A 27,555-nucleotide genomic window follows, 5' to 3' on the forward strand; every position below is an offset into this window, starting at 1 on the left:
ATTGGAGCTAATTTTCCATTTAAAAAGCCAAATGGCGTGCCATCCCTTCCGAGCCCTGCCGTGCGCCCAAACAGTGGTTTACCCCCACATATGGGGTATCAGCGTACTCAGGACAAACTGGACAACAATATTTGGGGTCCAATTTCTCCTATTATCCTTGGCAAAATAGGAAATTCCAGGCTAAAAAAATCATTTTTGAGGAAAGAAAAATTATTTTTTATTTTCATGGCTCTGCGTTATAAACTTCTGTGAAGCACCTGGGGGTTTAAAGTGCTCAATATGCATCTAGATAAGTTCCCTGGGGGGTCTAGTTTCCAAAATGGGGTCACTTGTGCGGGAGCTCCAATGTTTAGGCACACAGGGGCTCTCCAAACGCGACATGGTGTCCGCTAACAATTGGAGCTAATTTTCCATTCAAAAAGTCAAATGGCGCGCCTTCTCTTCCGAGCCCTGCCGAGTGCCCAAACAGTGGTTTACCCCCACATATGAGGTATCGGCGTACTCGGGAGAAATTGTCCAACAAATTTTATGATCCATTTTATCCTACTGCCCATGTGAAAATGAAAAAATTGAGGCGAAAAGAATTTTTTTGTGAAAAAAAATTACTTTTTCATTTTTACAGATCAATTTGTGAAGCACCTGAGGGTTTAAAGTGCTTACTAGGCATCTAAATTAGTTCCTTGGGGGGTCTAGTTTCCAAAATGGGGTCACTTGTGGGGGAGCGCCAATGTTTAGGCACACAGGAGCTATCCAAACGCGACATGGTGTCCGCTAACGATGGAAATAATTTTTCATTCAAAAAGTCAAATGGCGCTCCTTCCCTTCCGAGCCTTACCATGTGCCCAAACAGTGGTTTACCTCCACATGTGAGGTATTGGTGTACTCAGGAGAAATTGCCCAACACATTTTAGGATCCATGTTATCCTGTTGCCCATGAGAAAATGAAAAAATTGAGGCTAAAAGAATTTTTTTGTGAAAAAAAAGTACTTTTTCATTTTTACGGATCAATTTGTGAAGCACCTGGGGGTTCAAAGTGCTCACTATGCATCTAGATAAGTTCCTTGGGGCGTCTAGTTTCCAAAATGGGGTCACTTGTGGGGGAGCTCCAATTTTTAGGCACACGGGGGCTCTCCAAACGTGACATGGTGTCCGCTAAAGAGTGGAGCCAATTTTTGATTTAAAAAGTCAAATGGCGCTCCTTCCCTTCCAAGCCCTGCCGTGCGCCAAAACAGTGGTTTACCCCCACATATGAGGTATCAGCGTACTCAGGACAAATTGGACAACAACTTTCGTGGTTCAGTTTCTCCTTTTACCATTGGGAAAATAAAAAAATTGTTGCTAAAAGATAATTTTTGTGACTAAAAAGTTAAATGTTCATTTTTTCCTTCCATGTTGCTTCTGCTGCTGTGAAGCACCTGAAGGGTTAATAAACTTCTTGAATGTGGTTTTGAGTACCTTGAGGGGTGCAGTTTTTAGAATGGTGTCACTTTTGGGTATTTTCAGCCAAATAGACCCCTCAAACTGACTTCAAATGTGAGGTGGTCCCTAAAAAAAATGGTTTTGTAAATTTCGTTGTAAAAATGACAAATCGCTGGTCGAATTTTAACCCTTATAACTTCCTAACAAAAAAAAATTTTGTTTCCAAAATTGTGCTGATGTAAAGTAAACATGTGGGAAATGTTATTTATTAACTATTTTGTGTCACATATCTCTCTGGTTTAACAGAATAAAAATTCAAAATGTGAAAATTGCGAAATTTTCAAAATTTTCGCCAAATTTCCGTGTTTATCACAAATAAATGCAGAATTTATTGACCTAAATTTACAACTAACATGAAGCCCAATATGTCACGAAAAAACAATCTCAGAACCGCTAGGATCCGTTGAAGCGTTCCTGAGTTATTACCTCATAAAGGGACACTGGTCAGAATTGCAAAAAACGGCAAGGTCTTTAAGGTCAAAATAGGCTGGGTCTTGAAGGGGTTAATTTCAATAACGACTCCAATTTCTCAGCATACCAACAAAACAGTCTACAGACAGATCATTTCACTGCCATTGGCTGGACACATGGCATACATTGTTAATCTCCCAACACAGTATCGCAAAATTGTTTTTTTTTTTAGATCTGGATATCTCAAGGTATGTCGAAGAAACGGAAAGGACACATCTTGTGTAGTTTTATAAGGTAGAGAAAATGCTACAAACCATTTATATTGCATTTTCTAAAAAAAATAAATAAATACATTTGCAGGTCTACTTATTAAGCACTGGTTTTCCATGGAAACATATGCTTTGGGCCATTTGACAGAGTAAATTAATATTTTCTCGTTGATTAATGTGACATGTATACATTTAGCTAGGGACTGTAAAACAAAACGGAATCCCAAAAATAAGTAAATTACTAGTTAGCATTCAGCTTGTATCAGGCCCTTACAAATTTAATACACGTCCCGGATATCCCATTTAACATCTTGGAAAAGTAAAGCAAAAACAAGATTCAGATTATTTACAGACCTATGTGTTCATATAATTGCAGCCAGAATACAGTTTATGTGATTTTTTTCCCCAATGACCCTAAAACTCTTTGTATTTCCTACGTGGCTTCTGAGAATATTCTACCTGGCATGAGGGGGAAAGCTGTGCATTGGATTACCGGTGGCTCTCCGTGCGCCGGCTTCTTACAGTACATTATGCAGTGCTTAGCAGCTGTTTTTTGGAACATCAGTCAGGAAATTGTATGATAAATTGGAGGTAGCCGGGTCCGCAGGCACTTCACTCTGCTTCAGCAGTTTTAGCTTGACTTTAGAGAGGCTGTCGTGTGATATTCTGTCAAGGGGGTAACATCAGGAGATTGATCACATACACTAACATTTTTCACATGTATTTGAGATATGACGGGCAGCAGCTGTTCTATTCATGTGTAAATAATAAGCCATGAGCAGGATAATTGTATCAGATGCCCAATGTTTTATGCAGCAGTGAATTAGGCCTGCAGAGATAGCGGCTTCTGAATGATTTACACTTTCTGCAAAGACTAACACAACTAGTATTGTATATCTGTAGAAGCAGAACTTTTAGAGACTTGTAACCCTGCCCACTCAAGTGGAATCATTTCTTATCAATGACTGAGTATTGAATAACTAAAGGAAAGCAGATATAAGGAGATAATTACCCCAAGTCACTAGTGACGTAACTTGAAGTCTGTGGGCCCCAATGTAGAATTGCCCACAGGGCCCCCCAACTATCAGACGTCCATAAAGATAACATGACATTTACTCCTAGAAGGTTTTAGAAGCTCTTTATCTGCCTCCTATTACCCTTTTTAATATCCCTAAATGCTAAATGAATATGTCTAAGTCCTTCTCCCACGGGCTATTTTTTTTTTTATTTTGGCTTTTTTCTCCCCTTTTTCCAAGAGCCATAACTTTTTTTTATATTTTTGTCAGCATATGAGGACTTGCTTTTTGCAAAACCAATCACAATGGTTTGCCACAAATAACTCAACCCGTGTCTCAAAGGGTTAATGTACCGCACTAAACAATTAATCACATTAATGGAAACCACTGAGTGAAAAGAAGGGTCCCCAACACTGGTACTTTATCGAATAAAAAATATATCTTTATTTATATAAACAATAAAAACATAATAAAGAGAACTCCTCCAGTAGAAGCAGAGCGAAACACGCGTCGGGGCAGAGGGACGCCCGGGAACCTCCACCTACCCATCACCTGGTTTGTAAAACCCGCTCATCCACTGCAGCTATGAAACCACAGCAATTTCAGCAGCCATGTGTATAATAACCTACATTTGGGACATTTTCTTTGCATGTACTTATACATATGCCTAAGCTGGCAATATTTATTTGGAGAGTTCATATTGTTCCATTGTTATGACATCATATTCCTTGGTTGCTTAGTAATTTCTATTGCATATTGCTAATATAATTATCTTAGAACACTGTGCAGTGGGTTAAAGCTTACTAATTAAGGTTATATTGCATCAGTGGGTTTGTTTGTAGGAGATCCTAGGGTATTGAAGTCCGGCTTCTTTTTTGGATCTAGCACCTTCTCTTTATTATGTTTTTATTGTTTATATAAATAAAGATATGTTTTTTATTCGATAAAGTACCAGTGTTGGGGACTCTTCTTTTCACTCTGTGGTTTCCATTAATGTGATTTCTTGCAAAACAAGTTGTACTTTTACCATAAAGTGTACTGGAAAATAGGAAATAAATTCAAAGTGTGGTGAAATTGCATAAAAAAAGTGCAATTCCAAAATCGTTTTTTTGGTTTCCTTTATTTACCATGTTCACTATTTGGTAAAACTGACCTGGTAATATGATTCCCCGGGTCTGTACGAGTTCATAGATACCAAACTTGTATACCGAAGTTTATTTTTTATTTAAGCAATGAAAAAAAATCCAAAATTTGTAAGAAAAAAAAGTTTTGCGTTTGTCGACATTTTCATAGACCCATAGCATTTCCATTTTTCGAGATTTGGGGCTGTGTGAGCCCACATCAAAGGCAGGGACATGACATATGACATAAATATACGTCATACGTCGTGAAGGGGTTAAAGGCAGGTGCAGACGAACATATGTTCACTCTGAGTGCGATCCAACAAATCATCAAATCGCACACCGACCAATTGTTAGTCTATGGCGCCATGCAAATGTCAGAATTTTCCCTCAGACAGGGAAACTCGCTTGAGTTTGATCCGATATTCAGATTGCACTCAGCCATGGAAATCAATGAGTCCGTGGAAACCATCGGACTGCAAGCGGATGATATCTGAGTGCCGTCTGATTTCCACAGACTCATAGAATGGAGAAGATGAAGACATTTTTTTTTCAATCTTCCCCCTCATTCGAGAGAATTGAATCACCCCATGATCATACTCTGATCAAACTCTGATCAGAGTTTCATTTGCATAATTGGCCTTATTCTCACAGATGAGAGAATACACGCTTGTCTGCTCGTGCCGTATAGAGAACCAGTCAGCACAATTTTGTAATGTAGAGAAAAGGCATGGCTGTAATGACACTGTGACACTGATTACTTTAGCTAAGAAATCCAGCTTTGTTGTTCTGTAATCAGCATTTGAAGTTTTCTACTGCTTAGGTCTTCTCCTCCCTGTCTGTGATTCCCGGTCCCTCTGCCTGCCTCCTGCCTTTGAAGGACCGGTCACAGCTGAGATTTCAAACAGGAGGTAGTTCACTCACAGACTGGAGGCTGATGGAGGGGCTGGGGAATCACAGACCGGAGGCAGGTGGAGTGGATGAGGAATCACAGACTGGAGGCTGATGGAGGGGCTGGGGAATCACAGACCGGAGGCAGGTGGAGTGGATGAGGAATCACAGACTGGAGGCTGGCGGAGGGGCTGGGGAATCACAGAACAGAGAAAGGTGTAGGGGCCGGGGAATCACAGACCGGACTCAGGCGGAGGAGTCGGGGAATCACAGACTGAAGGCAGGCGGAGGGGCCGGGGAATCACAGACTGGAGGCAGGCAGAGAGGCCAGGGAATCACAGACTGGAGGCAGGCGGAGGGGCCGGGGAATCACAGACTGAAGGCAGGCGGAGTGGCCAGGGAATCACAGACTGGAGGCAGGCGGAGAGGCCGGGGAATCACAGACTGAAGGCAGGCAGTTGGGCCGGGGAATCACAGACTGGAGGCAGGCGGAGGGGCCGGGGAATCACAGACTGGAGGCAGGCAGAGTGGCCGGGGAATCACAGACTGAAGGCAGGCAGAGGAGCCGGGGAATCACAGACTGGAGGCAGGCAGAGGGGCCGGTGAATCACAGACTGGAGGCAGGCGGAGGGGCCGGGGAATCACAGACTGGAGGCAGGCAGAGAGGCCAGGGAATCACAGACTGGAGGCAGGCGGAGGGGCCGGGGAATCACAGACTGGAGGCAGGCAGAGTGGCCGGGGAATCACAGACTGAAGGCAGGCAGAGGAGCCGGGGAATCACAGACTGGAGGCAGGCAGAGGGGCCGGTGAATCACAGACTGGAGGCAGGCAGAGGGGCCGGGAAATCACAGACTGGAGGCAGGCGGAGGGGCCGGTGAATCACAGACTGGAGGCAGGCGGAGGGGATGAGGAATCACAGACTGGAGGCAGGCAGAGGGGCCAGGGAATCACAGACTGGAGGCAGGCAGAGGGGCCGGGGAATCACAGACTGGAGGCAGGCGGAGGGGCCGGTGAATCACAGACGAGAGGCAGGCGGAGGGGCTGGGAAATCACAGACTGGAGGCTGATGGAGGGGCTGGGGAATCACAGACCGGAGGCAGGTGGAGAAGATGAGGAATCACAGACTGGAGGCTGGCAGAGGGGCTGGGGAATCACAGACCGGACGCAGACGGAGGGGATGAGGAATCACAGACCGAACGCAGGCAGAGGGGATGAGGAATCACAGACTGGAGGCAGGCAGAGGGGCTAAGGAATCACAGTCCAGACACAGGCGGAGGAGCCGGGGAATCACAGACTGGAGGCAGGCGGAGGGGCCGGGGAATCACAGACTGAAGGAGGGCAAAAGGGCTGAAAAATCACAGACTGGAGGCTGATGGAGGGCTGGGGAATCACAGACCGGAGGCAGGTGAAGGAGATGAGGAATCACAGACTGGAGGCTGGCGGAGGGGCTGGGAAATCATAGACCGGGAGCTCGCCGGAGGGGCTGGGGATTCACAGACAGGGAGGAGAAGACCCAGCTTACAGTCCGGCCCTTTGCACCAAAATCTAATTCGCAGTAAACTTATGGTAATTGAAGAAGAACCACATAGTGGATTTCTTTACCAAAGGTAACAGTGTAATCAATATTACAGCTTCATTGTCTTTACAAAGTTATACTGACAGGTTCTCTTTAAAAACAATGATGAATCATCCATGCCCTACCTGCCTGCGGGCAGCCGACTTGTCCGAGACCGCTGTTGATCCATCTGGGGCATGCCCACAGCAGCGTGACTGACATCCCAGCACATGCAGCAAGAGCAGGGAGGAGGAGGAGAAGAGACCATCACACACATAAGCACACATACTGTAGCATTTAGGGATAATACAGACATAATGAAGGCCTCTTTCAGATGTTTGTCCAGTGTGTCAGGTTTTACCTTCAGTATTTCATCAGTGATTTTCACTTATAAAAAAAAAAAGAAAAACAAAATGCAAAGCTTCCACCAGTGTGCTATCCGTACGATGTGTATGATTTTCACAGACCCATAGACTTCTTTGGTTGCTTTTAATTCGTGATGCCAATAGAAAATGATGATGTCTCTGATTTTTGTTTGCTGACACACGGTCCACAAGATAAGCATATATATGTGTATATCACCATAGACTATAATAAGTACGTGTTCCGTCCATGAATACCCTGGATAGACCCTTTTGGTTGACAGAAATAAGTTTATATTGTACCTTGCAGCACATGGGCAACCAGTGCAATGAGTGGCACAAGGTAAAGTCATTAGTGTAGGTGCTGGACAGAAATATGAGCCTTTCTGTAGCATTCAGAATGGGGGAGAGAATAGTTGGGGAAGACAGATTGGTACTGCATTGTAGATTAACTGAGCACTTGCTTTTCACACAGATTGCAACTGATGTGTGGGGTTCTAGTAGCTGCTGTAATGCTTGCAGGTGGCGCATGTGGTTCTTGGACCTCGTGTGCCACAGGTCCGGACCTGCCTAGTAAGGGGCCTATCTAAGCAGCTACCTGATGCTCTCTGGAGCTCATGATGGTGGAGACAGACTGGGCAGCACTTGCTTAGAATGGCTAGAAGAAAAGATATCACACAAGGATTTTTTTTTTTTGCCCATTCAAGGTCTGTCATTATATTTGTCTTTCAATCATATTTTATTTGATTTCAACATAGCTGCTATTATGTTTTCTTCTTTATAGATCCTCCTCATCTGTTCCCTGCTTTTCACCCTCCTGTACCAATTGATGCAAGACATCATGAAGGACGTTATCACTATGAACCTTCTCCTATTCCCCCACTACACGTGTAAGTACATTCACAATGACTTAACTATGTAACTATGCATATGTTAACATGTATTCTTCAGGTGACAGGCAGTCTTCAGATGACCAACTTCTGTACCTGTGATCAGTCCCATTCTGGTAAAGGCTGTAATACAAGCATTTATGTTATTTCCAAGCATCGGCAGATACAGTCTTACAATCTTAACAGATCAGTAGAGCCCCCGTCACACACAGCGAGATCGCTAGCGAGATCGCTGAGTTTTGTGACGCAACAGCGATCTCAGTAGCGATCTCGCTATGTGTGACACGTACCAGCGATCAGGCCCCTGCTGTGAGATCGCTGGTCGTGTCGGAATGGCCTGGGCCATTTTTTGATCGTTGAGGTCCCGCTGACATCGCTGAATCGGCGTGTGTGACGCCGATTCAGCGATGTCTTCGCTGGTAACCAGGGTAAACATCGGGTAACTAAGCGCAGGGCCGCGCTTAGTAACCCGATGTTTACCCTGGTTACCATCCTAAAAGTAAAAAAAAACAAACACTACATACTTACCTATCGCTGTCTGTCCTCGGCGCTCAGCTTCTCTGGTCTGGCTGTGAGCGCCGGTCAGCCGGAAAGAAGAGCGGTGACGTCACCGCTCTGCTTTCTGGTCACTGTGCTGTGTGTGACAGCTCTCCAGCGACCAAACAGCGACCCGGATCGTTGTCGGTATCGCTGCAGCGTCGCTATGTGTGACGGGGCCTTAGGACCCAGTTGCTCTTGACTCTCATCAGTAATTTCAATTAAAATAGGACTTGTCTTTAAATCTAATGTAAATTTACTTTGCAGCATCTCCCTTATTATTTATTATGCATTTCTTATATAGCGCTATCTTATTCTGCAGCACTTTACAGATATTATCATCACTGTCCCCGATGGGGCTCACAACCTAAATTCCCAATCAGGATGTCTTTGGAATGTGGGAGGAAACTGGAGAACCCGGAGGAAACCCACGCAAACACGGGGACAACATACAAACTCCTTGCAGATGTTGTCCTTGGTGGGATTTGAACCCAGGACCCCATCACTGTAAGGCTGCAATGCTAACCACTGAGCCACCGTGCTGCCTGTGCTCCCTTAAATGTCTTCAACCTTGAAGTCTAATCTGTACTTGGGGCAGCATGGTGGTTTAGTGGCTACTGCTGCTGTCTGGCATTGGGGTCCCATGTATGGAATCTTCATATTCTCCCCCATGTTGGTGTGGGTTTCCTCCCACACTTTAAATAAATATAGATAGAAAATACAGATTACGAGCCCCAATGGGGACCATGATGACAATGTGACGACTTTCAATAAAAAACAGACTTGAAGATTTTTAGATATATTACTTGCTATTATTTTGTTAGCGCTTTACAGACGGCATCACTGTCCCCATTGGGTCTCACATTCTGAACCCCCATCAGTATGTCTTTGGAGTGTGGGAGGAAACCAAACATCTTGCTGATGGTGTTCATGGTGGAAGTTAAACCCAGAACCTCAGTGCTACAAGACTTCAGTGCTCACCACTGAGCCACCATGCTACCCAGCTGACCAACACATACAAAATAACCCATTAAGTCAACTATTGATTACATGTAATGAGCAAGAGCACATTTCTGCAGCACATCTCCCCCTCTGCAGCAGCTCTTCCCCACGGTCCTTATGTTTTATATAAAATGATGGGAGTGGGCTGCTCTGAAGACTGGCAAAGAGCCAAGGACTACTTGTATCCTAATGGAGTTTACGGACAGAATTTGCTCAGTTATGAAATCTTCTAAATGTAAATATTTATTGATTATTTTTCAACCTATTTTACAAGGAGTCAGTAAAAGTTGTGCATCTATTGATATCAACAGTAATATCCCCCCAGTCATTTCTTACTTACACATGGCTAGCGGGCTCCCGGGATTTGTTCTTGTTGTATTCCATCTTTTCAGCCTTTACTCACTCTGTAATTATGTCTGCGAAGAAGATGAATGAGGTTCTTTCTAAACAAGTTCTCCTCTGTGAGTAGAATTAATTGATATTAACACTCCTAACTACCGCTGAAGTACACATCTAATGATGTTTGCTCTAGTCTAGCCATCACCAGGCTGCACTAGCGGAGCAAATTTGCCAGAAGGTAAGTAATAGATCTGTGTCATAATTTCCTTTTTATTGTGTTCTCTACACAGTGTGTAGGGTATATCTGGAAAGCTTTAATATATAGAAACAAGCGTAACCCGGTGAAATTTTATAAAAATTGTTGCAAAAATCTGTGAAAAATTTGATTGATATTTCAAAACTGATACATGATGGTTAGTGTTGAGAATAGAAAAAATATTTAAAATCTCACTAAATGCAGAGATTGATGTATTGTCCACTAGTAAGACAATCCCTTCTCGATCTGAATGTTTTGGCGCCAATAAAATAAAACTCCTATACTCACCTCTCATACCGGCGAAGTTCCAGCTGTATCGGCACTCACGTTCCTGAGACTCCCGTGCTGTTTTTATGACATGTCAGCCCAATCAGCGCTGATGTCACTGTTCCCACATTCGGACATATTGAACATCAATAGCTAGCCAGGGCTGTGACTGCTCTGTGAATTCCTCTTAGGCCAGAGTCACACTAGACCGTACTCCGGACGAGTGCTAAGCGATAAAAAATCGCCTCGCACTCGGACCAATGTTAATCTGGCGGGCAGCTCACATCATCAGTTTTTTCTCGGCTGTTTTATACGTGCGAGAAAAATCACAGCATGCTGTGATTTGCACCATATATCGGCCGAGAATCACCAATGAAAGTCTATGGGTGCGAGAAAAACTCGCACACCACACGGACCATCAGTGTGACTAGCGAGAAATATGCACCGGTGTCCTTTAGAAAAGGAAAAATTCAGTGCGGTGTACAGTAAAATCACACTGACAGGTTAGAATAGAATAGATAGAATAAATATGTACACATAGTATAGGTATATATATATCTTTATATTTCATAGAGATCTAGATAGCAGAATAGCCGATAATTCAATTGTCGGGTTCTGTATAATAATTGCAGAACCCGACAGGATATGAGACATGGTCATACAGTAAACCATTGCATATTCATTAGATTTTTATATGTCCCTCAAAAATAAAGTTAGTTGTGTGTGTGTAGAATTTAGGAGCTGTAGGTGTTAAATTGATGGGTTAATTCACGGAAAAATATGGCGTGGGCTCCCGCACAATTTTCTCCGCCAGAGTGGGAAAGTCAGTAAATGAGAGCAGATATTAAGAGCCTAGAGAGCGACCATGGTTATTGCCCCCCCTTCCCCCCCGGATAAAAACATCTGCCCCAGCCACCCCAGAAAAGGCGTCACTTAGCGTCTCTCTTCCCATTGTCCTAGAGCATTTGCATATGAGGTAATAAGGGGTTAATGTTACCTTGCTATTGTAAGGTGACACTAAGCCTGGTTAATAATGGAGAGCTGTCAATAAGACACCTATCCATTATTAATTCAATAGTCTGAAAGGGTTAAAAATACACACGTTAAGAATAAAGTATTTTAATGAAAGAATGAAACACACAGGTTTAATATGCTTATTGCACGCTCAATCCAAGCGAAGCCCTCGTTCTTCTGTAGAAAAATAAGAAATAAAAAAGCAACAATATCCCAAAGGCGTGGGAAAATCAGCTGGCATTTTCCCATGCTGAAGAGTTCATTTGAGTTTATGCAACTTATTTTGTATGGAGCATCTTATGGTGCCCATAATGAACTGTATGGAGCATTATATGGGGCTCCTGATTCAATATGGATATTCAAAAACTGGTATCTATTTTTATTTTTGAAATTTACCAGTAGCTGCTGCATTTCCCACCCTAGGCTTATACTCGAATCATTATTTTTTACCAGTTTTTTGTGGCAAAATTAGGGGGTCGGCTTATACTCGGGTATATACGGTAACCCCTTGAGATGGATTATTGTGTGGGACTTGACTGTACGGCGGACAGGTATGTGATATTGTTGCTTTTTTGTTTTGTAATTTTTCACAGAAGAACGAGGGCTTTGCTTAGATTGAGCGTATATATATATATATATATATATATATACATATATATATATATATATATATATCAGACTGTATATATGTTTTCAAGAATATTTGAGGTCATGGATCCATTATATGTCCATTTTGCAAGCTGGCGAGAAAATCTCAGCATACGGATGCCATATGGATGACACACGGATATTTTTTTGAGAAAAAATTGCATCCTCGCACTGCACACGGATAACATACGGATCACTGTTGAGGAACATTTCTGCGATTCTCGACCGTGTAAAACGGACTGATTTGTTATACGTTGTGTGTGACTCCAGCCTTAAAGTGCAAAATATTCGTAGACCAGACAATGACACCAGCGTGATTGGGCACAGTGCTGACGTGTCATTGCAACCTCACGAAAGCCTCGGGAACGTGAGTGCTGATGCTGCTGGAACAGCACCGGCATAAAAGATCAGTATAAGGGTTTTATTTTATCACCGCCAAACATTTAGATCCAGAAGGTGTTGTTCTAGAAGTGAACAACCCTTTTAAACTCTTTTATACTTTGGTATACATTTAAATGGAACCTGTCTCATAATTCATGCTGCCAAAACCATGGGAAGCATAAATAACAGACCAGCTCCCTGATTAGGAATATTTATGTTCTACCCTGAAACTCTGAGGAGCTTCATAGAAAAACATAGTTGAAAACAGGATGAGGAGACTATTCCCCTTAGTGACCAGGCAAAATTTTTGAAATCTGACCAGTGTCACTTTATGTGGTAATGACTCTGGAACGGTTCAACATATCTCATTGATTTTGAGATTGTTTTTTTTCGAGACACATTGTACTTCATGATAGTGGTACATTTATGTTGATTTTTTTTATTTATAAAAATATTAGACATTTTACAAAAATTTCAAAAACTTAGCAATGTTCAAACTTTGAATGACTATTCATTTAATCCAGATAGTCATACCATGCAAAACATGTTGTTTTATTTTGTTAGCATTTTAGAAGGTTTAAAAATGTAGCAGTAATTTTTCATTTTTTTTTCAAGGAAATTTGCAAAATGTATTTTTAGGGACCTACAGTATGTATGAAATATTGAAGTGACTTTGGGGGTCCTATGTATTGAAAACTGTCAAATGTGACACCATTTATAAATGGCACACAATGTATTCAAAATTGCTTTGCTTTCACGTAATTTATTAACCCTGCAGGTGCATTTCATGAATTAACGCAGTGGCATGACAGTAATGAAGACATTTATTTTTACCATCAAAATGTTGATAACTTCTGAACAGGTCGCTGTAGCTGGCAGACTCTAAGGCCATTATTTGGCCATGAATTGCCATGGCAAACATCAGGACCACACAATCATTATCTCAGGGTGCCGATGGGGATAAAGAGGAAGCCTCCACACTCTGTTAACCATCTAGGTGCTGTAGTCATTATTGACAGCAGCATTTAAGGGGTTAAACGACTATAGTCGGTACCAACACTTATCATGGCTGATGCAGCAAGTTGTCAGCTATAGTGTTCAGCTGACAGCTACAGGATTGTCACTCATGGAGGGATGCTAGTCTCTTATAACACAGGTCAGTAAAAAGACGTATTGATGGTCACTAAGGGGCTAGTCACAGAGGTAGGTCCCTACCGTGTGACTAGTTAATTTGACCACAATTTTCAACTGTTTTTCCTCAAAAATGCCAATGACCCATTAACGTTCGTATTAAGGTAGCTGGTATCTGATTCATGCTGCCTGTAATTCGGGCATCCTGAATCATGTGACAGGCTTCCTTTAAGATGGTTGTCTCAACCTCTTTGTAAAATGAAGCCAGCTACTGATCCGATATGATGGACACCTAAAACCTAGCAGTTGTCATAGAGGGAAGTTATAAGTGGCAGTAAAAACTGTGTCCTCCGTTTTTTCATAAGTAGGATGCTGCCATGTAGTCCTCCATATTTATGAGTTCTATGTAACGCCACCCTCACTCCTGATTGGCAATTTTCTGCCTATGCACAGTGTACACAGAAAGCTGCCAATCAGTGGTGTGGGCGGGGTTATACAGAGCTCGGCATTCAGAGAACTGGTAGATCTGGAACAAACAAGAGCAAACAATGATTTGATTAAAATTGCAGCAAGTAACCTAATAAGTGACACATCACTGGAATCAGGGTCTCTGCGACTATATCGTGCTGATCTCAGATGGGTTAGCAAAAAGCTTGTGACAATTTCCCTATAGTAGCAGCTATATAACTTTTTATACACATTATCATTTTTTAATACTTCCAGTAAGCACAGATTTATTGGACAATGGTTGAAATATCAATGTTACTGCATACTGTATCTTGCACAGCTATGAACTGAGAACTTTCCTAGTCGAATCCAGATTGATTTGAGTATTGTGAAGAATGGCGATTTCTCATTTGTTTTTTGTTATTAAGTTCTTCCTGCACGATGCGGCTGCGCTCCATCTGCCGCTTTTACACTACCAAGCACGTATTAAGACTTCATCACAAAAGAGTAGATTCAATTAAAATCTCATAGCATGAAATATGCTCCATATTAACTGGATGACAACTCATTTGCTTCTGAATGTGCAGGGAAGTCACAAATTAACCTGCCTTTGTTTTCCAGCCATAGTAGTTGAATAGTCTGATCGTTTCAATTATACAGATGATAATAAGCCCTAATCCATAGAAATGTAGAATGTGACATAGGAATAAAAGGGAAGCGAGATGATTTTTGTAGCGCAGTTTGCTCTGGAATGCCAATGACTCTATAGTTGGTGGATCTAGCCTGTAAGGTATCAGGGCTTATGTTTTACTAGAGCACATTTATGCATATTACTAGCAGTTACCTGATACTTGATGAGTATGGTGTTAAAATGCATGGAAATATGCTGTGAATGATCATCTGCTGAACCTCCTGCATTTTCTACCATTTTGGCTGCTACATCTCTGGCACCTGATAAAAAATACCCAGAAATACTAATAAGAACCAGCACTGTCAAAAACAGGCATAAAACATACTCCAATAAGGATATAAACAGAAGAGAAAAAGGAGTACCAAACCACCCGTAAATAAAATCTGTTATTTATTGGTAGTAGATCTAAAAACATATAACATACAATACAGTACAAAATAGTATCAAAAAATGTATATTATCATGGACAAACACGTAAAATTGTGAAGGACACAAACAAAAAACCAACCATATTACATAGTGTACACAGGACCATGCGTATCTGGCATTGCATATAGCAGCATCTAACACCGGTTAAATAGAAAGTTCCAGGGTAAAACCACCTAAATCACCACAATTGTGGCTTAAAAACTAAGTGTCCCAAACTCAGTGTGATGTATACCGATCAAAGATACAAATATCTCACCCAGATAGGTCCGTGTGTGTGGTTGGATATAGCCCCAACGCACGTTTCGCGTGGGCTTCCCCAGGGGGCCATGATGATTTTTGTAGCGCAGTTTGCTCTGGAGTGCCAATGACTCTATAGTTGGTGGATCTAGCCTGTAAGGTATCAGGGCTTATGTTTTACTAGAGCACATTTATGCATATTACTAGCAGTTACCTGATACTTGATGAGTATGGTGTTAAAATGCATGGAAATATGCTGTGAATGATCATCTGCTGAACCTCCTGCATTTTCTACCATTTTGGCTGCTACATCTCTGGCACCTGTCTGAAATGTTTTGTGGCACTGACCAAAGGACAAACAGTCTTTCTATGAACGCTCTTTTCAAGGTGTTCTACCTCTTATTGCAAATATTAGACTAAATCTCCATATTTGTCATCAGATTTACTTTACTTTGATGTCTTGAGGTAAAATTCAAATGAAAAAAAGCCTAACCCTTACTTAAAGGAGATATCTGGGACCTTACAAGAAACCAAAAATGTACCTAAGCACTAACAGGCGGGTAATTGCAAATTACCTGCCTCTTGTGTTCGGCGCCACTCCTGCCAGGGATTCAGAAACCTCTTCTAATGTCACGTCTACAAAGCAGAGGCTTCTTCTCCGCTCTGGTCTGTCAACGGGGCGGGACTTCTGATATCATTCTGATTGACAGCCGGATCCCCGCTGTCTAACTGGGGCAGTCAGCTGTCAGTTAGAATCACTTTGGAAGTCCTGCCCCATTGCATCAGCAGAGGCAGCCGAATCCCTGGCAGGAGCGGTCTGTGACCACTCTGTACTGGGGAAGAATCGCGCCATGCACAACAAGCAGGTGAGTTGCATTTACCTGCCTGTTAGTGCTTAGATACATTTTTTGCTTTTTGTAAAGTCCTTTATGAAGAGTCTGCCACCACACAATGACTGTTCATATCAAGCACAACACTGTGTAAGAGACGTAGTCCTATTAATAATCATTGCTATAGTGTCCTAACTCTTAGTCTTATTTGCCAGAAATGGTTCTTTCTTCAAATATGCTAATGAGACACTCGGGGAACCCTGGACTTGGCCAAGTAGTTCAGGGCAGTTTCCCAACAATTTATTCATATATCTACACCGCACTCTTTCATGCCTGACAAGTTTCAATATGATCATGGGATCTTCATTGTCAATATTGTCCCCCTGTTTCCAATCTCCTGGTTACCTTGTCTCCTTAGGAATCGGCAGCGCCTGTAAACACAGCATTGACTTTCCAGACGCCAGATCAAAGCTTCACAGAACTCCTCTGCCATGCCAAGGATGCACTGATCACCTGATTAGCAGATTTGAGCAATGAACAATTTCTGTCAAACACAGTGGATTTGGACTCAAGGTTGCCATTCTTATTTGGGCTATATATCGTATACAAGACACTGTGCTTGGTTTGAACAGTCAGTTTGGACTGACAAACTTCCTTTAAAAGGGCGACCCTATCAGAACATCCTTTTCTCAAAAGTAAGACAATACAGTAAAACAAGTGACCAACTGCTTGCAGATGCCATACATGCAGAAATGTAATGCATGGCTTTGCCAAATCTGCCACTTTCTGCAGCATCTTTACCCTCACTATCTTTAAATTTTGCTGGAGACAGATCCAGAGCTCACCCACCATGACTACTTGAATTTGATAGGTTAAAACATCCTCTAAATGTGCTGATTATTCATCAACATATTCATTTTATAATTTTAGAAATATTATGGTTTTACAAGGAATCAGTAAATAATATGCATTCATTGACATTAGCAAACTGTCTCTTCAAGAGGAGGAGAACTTGAACTCTAGTGCTACCCATTGGAAGTAGCAATCCCAAAAGTTACTATCAAACCGGAACAATTTGAAAATGTATTTTCCCAGAGCTGAGGAGCATTGCAAGGCTTATAAGCCTCCTCACATTGGCATGCCAGGCTGGGCATGTCACTCTCCACAAGGAAATTGTCTCTTCAGAGCGGAAGAGGACCAGAACTCTTGCACTACCAATTGAAGGAAGCAGCAATGCTAAATGTCAATATCGGCTTTCTAACGAACCTTTTCACATGACTTAGGATAAAAGCCAAAGCCAAAATTTCAATTTTCAGACACTGTGTTTCAGGGTACTGCCCCTCATCAGTGCTAGGTGTGAGATCTGGTTTGGCTGGGTGAGAGGTGTCTGATTGGGATCCAAGGAGTACTGTTCCTCCTTGCGAAGAGCGACGTCAAGCCTCATATGTCGAGGTGAAGAGACTTTTAAGTCACAATGCTACTCTGGAAAATATGCAAATTGTTTCTTCAGAGAGGAAGAGGACTAGAACTGTAGTGCCACCTATAGGAAGTAGCAATCCTAACAGTCAATAGTGATTCTCTAATGAGCCTTGTCATGTGACTTAGGATAAAAGCCAAAACCAAAATCTAAATTTGCAGACACTGTGTTTCGGGGGAACCTCCCCTCGTCAGTGCAAAGTGCGAGATCTGGCTTGGCTGGGTGAGAGGTGTCTGACCGGGATCCAAGGGGTAACGTTCCTCCTTGCAGGAAGTGACATGTCAAGCCTGACATGCCGAGGTGAGGAGACTTTTAAGGCGCATTGTTCCTCTGTTTGACATGTCGCTCTCCTCAAGGAGGAACGTTACCCCTTGAATCTCAACAAGGAGAAATGTTATCCCCTAGATTGGCATTAGCATTAATTTCTTGGCAAAAGATTTTTTTCAACCAAAGATATTTCATGCAATTATTGGCCAAAAAACTCTTAACAAAAATGACTTAATTCAGACAATAATGATAGTGTGCCATCAGTCAGCTAAAACGATCATAGGTTGCTCTATTTCACCCAAGAAATATTTATTTTCATTGATTCATCATTCAATGTTTACGGGCACCATAAGTTTTCCTAAAAATAGGTTATTGGCTTTAGACAATGACTTATTCTTAGATGGCTCACAAGCTTATAACTGGATGTTCTGTTATCTCGGATTGTGGACAAGTTGTAAAAAGTGGGGAAAAGCAGCAGGACTACAATTTCCCTACGGCACCACCGTAGGGTACATAAAGCATTACAGAGTCCTATAGCGATCACTGGGGAGTCTGTGTAATGCAATAGATGCTCTTTGTGGCCGATCTGGCTGAGACATGAGGGTTCTAGAAGAGCGCCCGCTGCTAATAAATGGCACAGCCTCAAGAAATCATTTAGAATCTCCAATTGCAGGACCCCCAAAAAACCTGGCTTTAAATCTACTGAATTACTGAATCTGATAAAACCACATGCCATAATGTATGTTTTAAGGATAATAATTCACTTGTGAAAAACTGCTGAAATTGTTCTGAGATGTCTAATTAATCATAATAAATGCAGAATGCCAGCTCTTGATATTAATGTACATTGGGGGTTTTGCTCTGAACGCCTGGTAAAAAAAAAGTCTGTGTTCTTTGTGCAGCAGTCAGCAGTATTAGAAATGAACTCATGTATTCACAAGCAGTGAACCTGAAGCAGGCTGCTTCTATAGACGCCTGTCAAACCTGTTGCAATGGCCGATGATGCACTGAACTGTAACAAAGTTTTCCCCAACACAAAGATGCCTCTCATGAACAGTCCGCCTCTAACAGAAAAACATTCATACTGTACTTTATATCATATTATAGCCTACTCGACCTCCTATCATGCTTTATATGGAGTCATACCATGTCGTACTTCATGCTAAATTCATTACATGTACAATTACTACATCGTAGTCATATTACATTCTACTACTGTAGATACAGATTGGGATAATTCTGGTAAATTTCTGCCTGTATTTATTCTGTACCTTTATTCTATATTCACACTTTACTGTAATTCATGCTCTTCATTCTGTACTTCATTCTCTATTGACACTTTACTATACTTCATACTGTATTCATTCATTACTTCATTCTTTAGTCATATTTTACTAGACTTCATCCTGTATTTATACTTTACGTCCTACTGTATTCATTCTGTACCTTTATTCTATATTCACACTTTACTGTAATTCATGCTCTTTTCATTCTGTACTTCATTCTCTATTGACACTTTACTATACTTCATACTGTATTCATTCATTACTTCATTCTTTAGTCATATTTTACTAGACTTCATCCTTTATTTATACTTTTTGTCATACTCTTACCTTTTTGTCATACTCTATTCATACTGTACATCATTTTGTATTCATATTTTAGAATTCTTCATATTTATACTTTACATCATCCTTTATTCAAACTGTTATTCATTATGAATGCACACTTTTCTCCATACTGTATTTTTACTTTACATCATACTGTATCCATACTGTACTTCATTCTATAGTCATACTTAACTAGACCTCATCCTGTATTTATAGTTTATGTCATATTGTTATTCATACTGTACATCATTCTATATTTATACTTTGCTATACTTCATACGGTTTTAATTTGATACTTCATTTTATAGACATACGTTACTAGATTTCATCTTGTATTTATATTTTTGTCTTACTGTATTCATATTGTAAATCATTTTATACTCTTACTTTACTTCATATTGTGTTTGTACTTTACATCATATGATACTTTATTTTAAATTCACACTTTACTTTATACTGCATTCATTCTGTACCTCATTCTGTATTCATATTTTACTATACTCAATACTGTATATATTCTTTACGTCATACTGTATTCATACTGTGCTTCATTTTATATTCACACTTTACTGTATTTGTACATGACATCATCCTGTATTCATACTCTACTTCATTCTTTAGTCATACTTTACTAGGCCTCATCCTGTATTTATAGTTTACGTCATACTATATTCATACTGTACATCATTTTATATTCATACTTTACTATAATTCATACTGTATTCTTACTTTAGATCATACTGTATTCATACAGGACTTCATTTTCTATTAATACTTTACTATACTTTACTATACTTTACTATACTTACGTCATACTGCTTTTACACTTTATTTCATAATGCATTTAATATTTTCTTCATACTTATTCATGCTGCACTCTGATCAGGTTGTATAACTAGATGCACCCAATCACTGGATTACGTATCAGTAGCTTCCATTTTATGATATTATTTGAGGTCAGAAATAGCCTATATTATACAATATAATATGCCATTCTAGCAATCTGTTGACTAGTTTTAGGTTATTTTCTACTGCGGAATATAACTGTTCCTATTGCTTACCTTAAAAAAATAGCAATAATTGCATATATTAATAATGTTATAAAATGTTAATGACTGTGTGTCATAATGCATTATGGGCTATTCTGAAATATTCATAAATCAGGGCCAATACTTCTGTAATCCAAGAACTGAGTGTAGGAGTAAGTTAGAGATAAAGAGGACAGGGTTGGACATTGCTGTCTTGAAGAAAATTTACTTCTGTGAAGGGTGTCCATTGTTTAGGCTTTTGTGAACTGTGCTCACAGTAAAGTTCCAGTGCACTCAAGTGTTTGGAGGGCTATTGTTAAAGGGGTCTTTGTTTCCTTTGTAAAAATGTTTATTTTGTCTTTCTTCCCATAGGGATCCCTGGTCTCTTTCTTCCAACATCCCCCCTCCTTTCCATCTAATTTTCTGCTTGAATGACATTCCTTTGGGCGCCAACCCCAAAGTTCTTGTAAAAGGATTGATTTCTGAATCTTTTTAATAGTCCCCACTTACAGCTGCCCTGGACTAGTAAACTGTTTTTGAAGTACTCCCAGTGTATGGCTCATACTCTATTACTAGCCTTTGTAGACCATCTAAATGACTTCCGCAAGGTTACTATTATCTTTCGTATTGGGTACAAAAAAGTAAAGTTCGGTCAATGAAAATGATCATCGAACATGTACAAGAAGCGTAAAGCATATGTGTAATTTAAAAGTAGCAAACATGTTTGTTTATAAGGGTTCATTTCCTCGAGCAGATAATCATTTAAATGATGAATGATGCGATTGTAACTCACAGCAAGTAAGTGATGTCACACAAGCGTTTATACAGGATATATTGTAACATGTAACATCGTGAATGTGATCACACCGACAGATAACCTTAGGCTGCTTTCACACATCAGTTTTTTGTTGTCAGGCACAATCCGGCGAATTTTGTAAAAAACGGATCCGTCGGAAATTGTGAAAAACTTATGCAATGCATCCGGTCTGATGCAACGTTTTTTCGCCGGATCCCAGTTTGTGGATCTGTTGGCTATATTGGATTCTGGGGAGGAGAAAGAGAGACTCCATTTGACCTCACGTTTCACCCGTTTTTCGCTGGATTTATCTCTGTCCGTTTTTTTCGACGGACAAAAAAAAACGTTCTTATGTCCGTTTTCTCTGGCCGCCCCAAAATGGATTTCCGATGGATCCGGCAAAAAACGGATGAAACGTGAGGCAATCCATCGTTAATACAAGTCTATGAGAAAAAAGCATTTTTTTTTTTCAAAATTCGCCGGATTGTGCCTGACGTCAAAAAACTGATGTGTGAAAGCAGCCTAAGCTAATATACTTGTGTTTACGGTTTAAACCCCATAAGTTATACTATTTATCTTGAATACATTAACTCATAACTTCATGCTCGAATATTTCCATTGATCCTGTACAAAGAAATTTTAATCAAATTAATTTCATGATTTTATATGAACAGTAGCATTTTCATTTATTAACATGACACAAATATATGTTCACTCCAATGCTCCACCTGCTACTGAACATTTATCTCTGAACACCATCAACCAATCTCTGAGAGTAGTCCATATTTAGGACTTGCATTTCCACTCTTACTATTTGCCTATCTAATTTTTGAACAAGTGAAGATAACTCTCTTCTCGACCCTCTACAATCCGATTTCCGCTCTTTACACTCTACTGAAACTGCCCTTACTAAAGTCTCTAACGATCTACTAACATATAAATCTAATATCACTGCTCCCTGTTAATTCTCTTGGATCTCTCTGCAGCATTCAACACTGTAGATCATCAGCTCCTCCTCACTATGCTTTGTTCCATCGGCCTCAAGGACACCGTTCTTTCCTGGGTTCTCCTCTTACCTCTCTGACCACTCCTTCACTGTATCTTTTGCTGGCTCCTCCTCTCATTTTCCCTTACTGTTGTAGTTCCTCAAGGATCGGTTCTAGGCCCCCTCCTCTTCTCTTAGTATACTGCCCCTTTTGGACAAACAGCCAGTAGATTTGTTTTCCAGTACCATCTCTATGCTGATGACACATTATACACCTCAAGTCCTGATATCATGCCTGCCTTGTTAGAAATTACTAGTGATTGTCTTACTGCTGTCTCTAACATCATGTCCTCCCTCTATCTGAAACTGAACCTGTCAAAAACTGAACTCCTTGTGTTTCCTCCCTCTACTAATGTGCTTATGTCTGACATTGCAATTTCCATGTGTGGTTCCTCAATTACTCCTCAGCAACACGCCCGCTGTCTTAAGGTCATACTTAATTCCGAGCTTTCATTCACCCCCCACATCCAATCACTGGCTTGCTTTGTTAGCTGCACCTCATAAACATTTTTAGAATTAGGAACCCATTGAAGCGCCAGGCAGGCGCGAAACGGCCGTCGTTCAAGCTATCACATTCCTTGGTACATACACCCCCGTGCCGTGAAGATTCTTATGCAATAAAGAGATACCTGCTCTGAAGATTGGTGAGTGCTGCCACTTTTCTTTTTTGGTATGATTTTTAGAATTCCACCCTTTCTTACTTTTGACTCTGCAAAAACTCTCACTGTTTCTCTTATTCATTCTCGTCTGGACTATTGTAACTCTATACTAATCGGTCTCCCTCTTACCAAACTCTCCCCTCTCCAATCTGTCTTGAATGCTGCAGCCAGGATCATATCCCTCACCAATCGCTACACTGATGCCTCTACCTTGTGCCAATCATTACACTGGTTACCCATCCACTCCAGAATCCCGTACAAACTTATTTCCCTCACCCACAAAGCACTCCATGGCTCAGCACCACCCTAGATCTCCTCCCTCGTCTCAATCTACCACCTTACCTGTGCCCTTCGTTCTGCTAATGACTTGAGGTTAGCATCCTCAATAATCAGAACTTCCCACTACCGTCTCCAAGACTTTTCACATGCTGCGCCAATTCTTTGGAATGCACTACCCAGGTTAATACGATTAATCCCCAATCCACACAGTTTTAAGAGTGGCCTAAAAACTCATTTGTTCAGACTGGCCTACTATCTCAACTTATTAACCTAACTATCCCTGTGTTGTCCATTCAAAATTTTTACCATAACCAGGTTCCTCGCATCATATTCTCACAAGCTTTATGCATTTCATAGACCTCTGTGTCTGTACTGTTACATACTTAGGCTGATAACCGGTTAACGCAGCATTACATAAAAATCCGATTCTTACACTATGGCTGGTCCGGACAACGAAAGCAATTGTTACCATCCACCTTTTGTGTTTCCCCTTTTCCTCATAGTTTGTAAGCTTGCGAGCAGGACCTTCATACCTCTTGGTATCTGTTTTGATCTAGGTGCTTATTGTTATGCTGTAATATCTATTGTCTGCACAAGTTCCCTCTAAAATGTAAAGTGCTGCGGAATATGTCGACGCTATAGAAATATAATAATAATAATAATAATTATTATTATTATTATTAACAGTCTCCGTTTACAATTTTTCAAGGATAATTGAGAATTTTTTCGCTCGCAGAAACAATTTCGTGTTCGATGAGCGAGCATTTATAGGACACGTGCAGTCGCTCAACCCAGTCACACTATATGATAATTGTAAGCAATGGATCGTTAATGTTAGAATCTGAAGGATTATTACTTATTAGCTTTAGTCTGGTCACTTACAGTAGAAGCTTTAACTAGGCCTCAAATGCCCTCTTACTGACAATAAAAAAGGTAAATTTAAAAAATTACAATTACATACATTAATAATATCATAAATTGCTTTTCTTTTGATTCTCTGTAAGGTATTAAACAATCGTTTCAACACTTTTCTTTTTCAGAGTGCACGTTACACCGCTAAAGCTGACTAGTTTTCCAATAAAGGTCAATCTTTTTTAAAAAAATGGGTCTGGGATCAGCTAATAGGTAATGCATAAGCAAATAGAGTCATCCATCCTAAGATAACCATTCCTGGCCACCTTCTTTATTTTTACTGATTATACTACCCACCACTGATAGATACTGCGGCCACTCTCCGACTGGTCCAGAATCATTAGGAGGTTATCGGACTGCGGAGCGACTGTCCAACTCTTCTTCAATGGAGAAAAATAATCAGAGGTTATGAGGTTAAGCATAGAGATGGAGAAGAAAAAGAAAAAAGTGCAGGTTACATGCAGTGTTTGCCTGGCGTCTACAGCCGTACTAAGCACATCCACTCTGTGGCTGAGACTTCATGATTAATGGTGTTTATTCTTGACAGAAGCCTCCTCTATTTATCTGCAATACAGTTTAGTGATTTTATCAGTCACCTGAATGAGAAATATTCAGTCATACCAATATTGCAGTGTAAATTGAGTAGAGTCACTTTTTATTATATCTCACAGCCTTATCATCCTCACAGTAATTTTCTCGCAGTGGTTTGATACGGAAAGGCTGGATTTAGCTGTACTTGACACAAAGCCTCTTCAATTCCACTGAAAGTTCAGACTGCTCTTAGAAATGCAAAAGAAAAAAAATACCTCACTCTTATCCAAGCAATTTCAGAATTTGAAAGAATACAGATAAAGAAGCTGAGACCTGGATGGGGAAAAGGATGTAAATGTGGAATCGTCTAATAGCAGTAAAGTGACTTGTGAAAAGGTCCTTCAGTATTAGAACTTTGAGGCTCAGTTTAAAGCATTGTGCCTTGATATGTAGCTCTGTTTGTTCTAATCAGTGACGACCGGGCTTTGGTCCGAGGGAGACCCGATCTTCATCTAACTGATTACAGATCCTTGGAAATTTCCATGCCTTATGAAATGAACCTCAAAGGAAAGTGCACATGTTTAATCATACAAGCTTTCCACTAATATCCTTGGAAATATTTGAAAAGCAAAATTGCCTAACAAAAGATACTACCCTAAAGATACAATACCTGGCTCTTCAGCTGGAATTGAAAAGAAAGTTGTTTGTCTGCTTTTAATACTACTCTTAAGGTTTTTTTAATTTTAAAATATTCTAATTGGCAAAGGTATAAGGATTATCTCACAATAAAAACCTTTTTTTTAAATGATCTAAAAAGATACTTGGGCATCATAAAAGGGGCATCACCTTAGGTGTCTGTTTATAAAATGGCAAGATGCATGAATGAAATGACAGATAGTCCTTGTTATAGTGGTTATTTCCATCTTTTGAGCCAGTAGGCTCAGTGACATATAAAATATCAAACTTAGCTTTTCTTACCAGACCTGGGTCTAGCGCTGCCTCACCGCCACTGCTTGATCTCCATTAATTGGCTTCATGCCAAGAGCGCAGCAGCCAATCACTTGGGTCAGCAGGAGCCCCTGAGGTTTAAGTCAAAGCTGCAGTTGATCAGTAGCAATGGCGGAGAGGTAGCGTCTATCTCCGGGGTGGGAGAAGTAATTGATGGTCAGTTTGTCACCTTACACATGACTGATGCTGTGGGCTGAAAATATTTCAAACGCATTTATACGTCCTTTTTTCAATTATGTGTTTGTTCCATCTTTTTAGCGGAAAGAACATGTATACATTATAATCTATGGAGTTGTTAACACATCCATTTTTTTTTATTGTGTGTGATTTTTCTTCCGTGTCAGGGATCAAAATTATTGATACTAGTATGTGGGTTTGTGAAAAACCAATGCCAGCTCACATTGCCACCCATGGGGTCAAAATCCATTTTTGGATTTGCGGAAGATTTGGCGTTTCATATTAAAACTTTTCTCCTTTCAAACCATCAGGGGTTAATGTCTGTCCCTAGCCCCCGGTGGCTGCTGGTGTAATAACATTGCTGCCTAGACTGTTGATGTTGCTGGTGACCACTCCCACCATCCTTCAAACGGTCACCTAATACATCAGCTGACTGTTGGTTATACAGGTCCTTTTGGATACCAACTATGCTGAAGACTGGAGGTTGCTGGTTCAGTGGTGCTTCAGTTGAATGCAGTAATTTGGTGCCTTACTCTGCTGTGCGGAGCTTTTCAGCAGTGAAAAGCTAAGTGTTGTTTTGTGTTTCCTTTTCCCTGTGGTGTTTGTCTTACCTTACCTTACGTTGCCTTAGTGCAGCAGTGGGACCAGTGTTCTCACTTGCCAATTCCCTACTTAGGGATAGGAGCAGGACAAGTGAGGGATTAGGTATCTTGCTCGGCGGCAGGGTGAAAGAACACGTATAGGGATGCTAGTAAGAGCAGGGCACATCCTCAGGTGAGTGCGGGAGGTGTCCACTGCCCCTTCCCTACTGACAGGGCCCACCGTTGTTAAAGTGTCCCTGGTGTACCCTTTTGTGTTTCGCCGTTTTGTGACTGTCCACTCGTCGGGTCATGCCATGCTAGGGCAGTCACTTTGTGACACGTGTGCAATCCATGTGTTTTTCTGTGATTATTATTACAATGTACAGGAAAAATTTGCATTTTTTTTCATACTAGAAAACTGACACTGACCCAACAATGATGAAAACACTGCTGAAAAAAAAATTACTGATATCTGGAGGAGGCCTTAATTATAATCAATATTCTGCCCAATGAATAGTGATAATGAGAGCTTACAGTGTAGTCAAGCCTACAATAAAGTGAAGTAGTAAGTTAACTGCGTGTTTGGCATCGCCTTCATCATACTGAACTATGCAATCATGTTACCTGGTTATTTTTACTGCACAATTAACGAAACCCAAAAAACAAAGCCCCAAAAACGATATCGGAATTGCATTTTTATTTCACCATTCCACCTCACTTGGAATTTTTTTTATATGTTCTCAGTACATTATATGGTAAAATGAATGCTTTCAATCAAAACTACGACTCATCTCACAAAAGACAAGCCTGTATATGGCATTTTGGAAAAGGGAAGGAGAAAACAAGAGTAAAAACAAAAATTGTCTGCATCTTTAAAGGAGTTATCTTGGGCTACTTTACTTTTTTTTCTCATGGGATTGACATACAGATAGTTGCTAACTACCTGCTTGTTTTGCCCAGTGCCATCTGAAAGCAATCACAA

The 27,555-nt window shown here is 40.7% G+C and overlaps 1 protein-coding gene across 4 annotated transcripts in view; it reads left to right on the forward strand.

Annotated features, from left to right (window-relative positions):
- Positions 1-27,555, forward strand: part of GLI3 (GLI family zinc finger 3) — a 315,931-nt gene that overhangs the window by 180,054 nt on the left and 108,322 nt on the right. For all 4 annotated transcript variants that reach the window (XM_069730204.1, XM_069730205.1, XM_069730206.1 and 1 more), the window contains exon 4: positions 7,889-7,994. In XM_069730204.1, the coding sequence (XP_069586305.1) occupies positions 7,889-7,994 (106 nt within the window). The remainder of the gene's footprint in view (positions 1-7,888; positions 7,995-27,555) is intronic.

The sequence above is a fragment of the Ranitomeya imitator genome, chromosome 6 (genome assembly GCF_032444005.1).
Source record: "Ranitomeya imitator isolate aRanImi1 chromosome 6, aRanImi1.pri, whole genome shotgun sequence".
NCBI classification, from domain to species: Eukaryota; Metazoa; Chordata; class Amphibia; order Anura; family Dendrobatidae; genus Ranitomeya; species Ranitomeya imitator.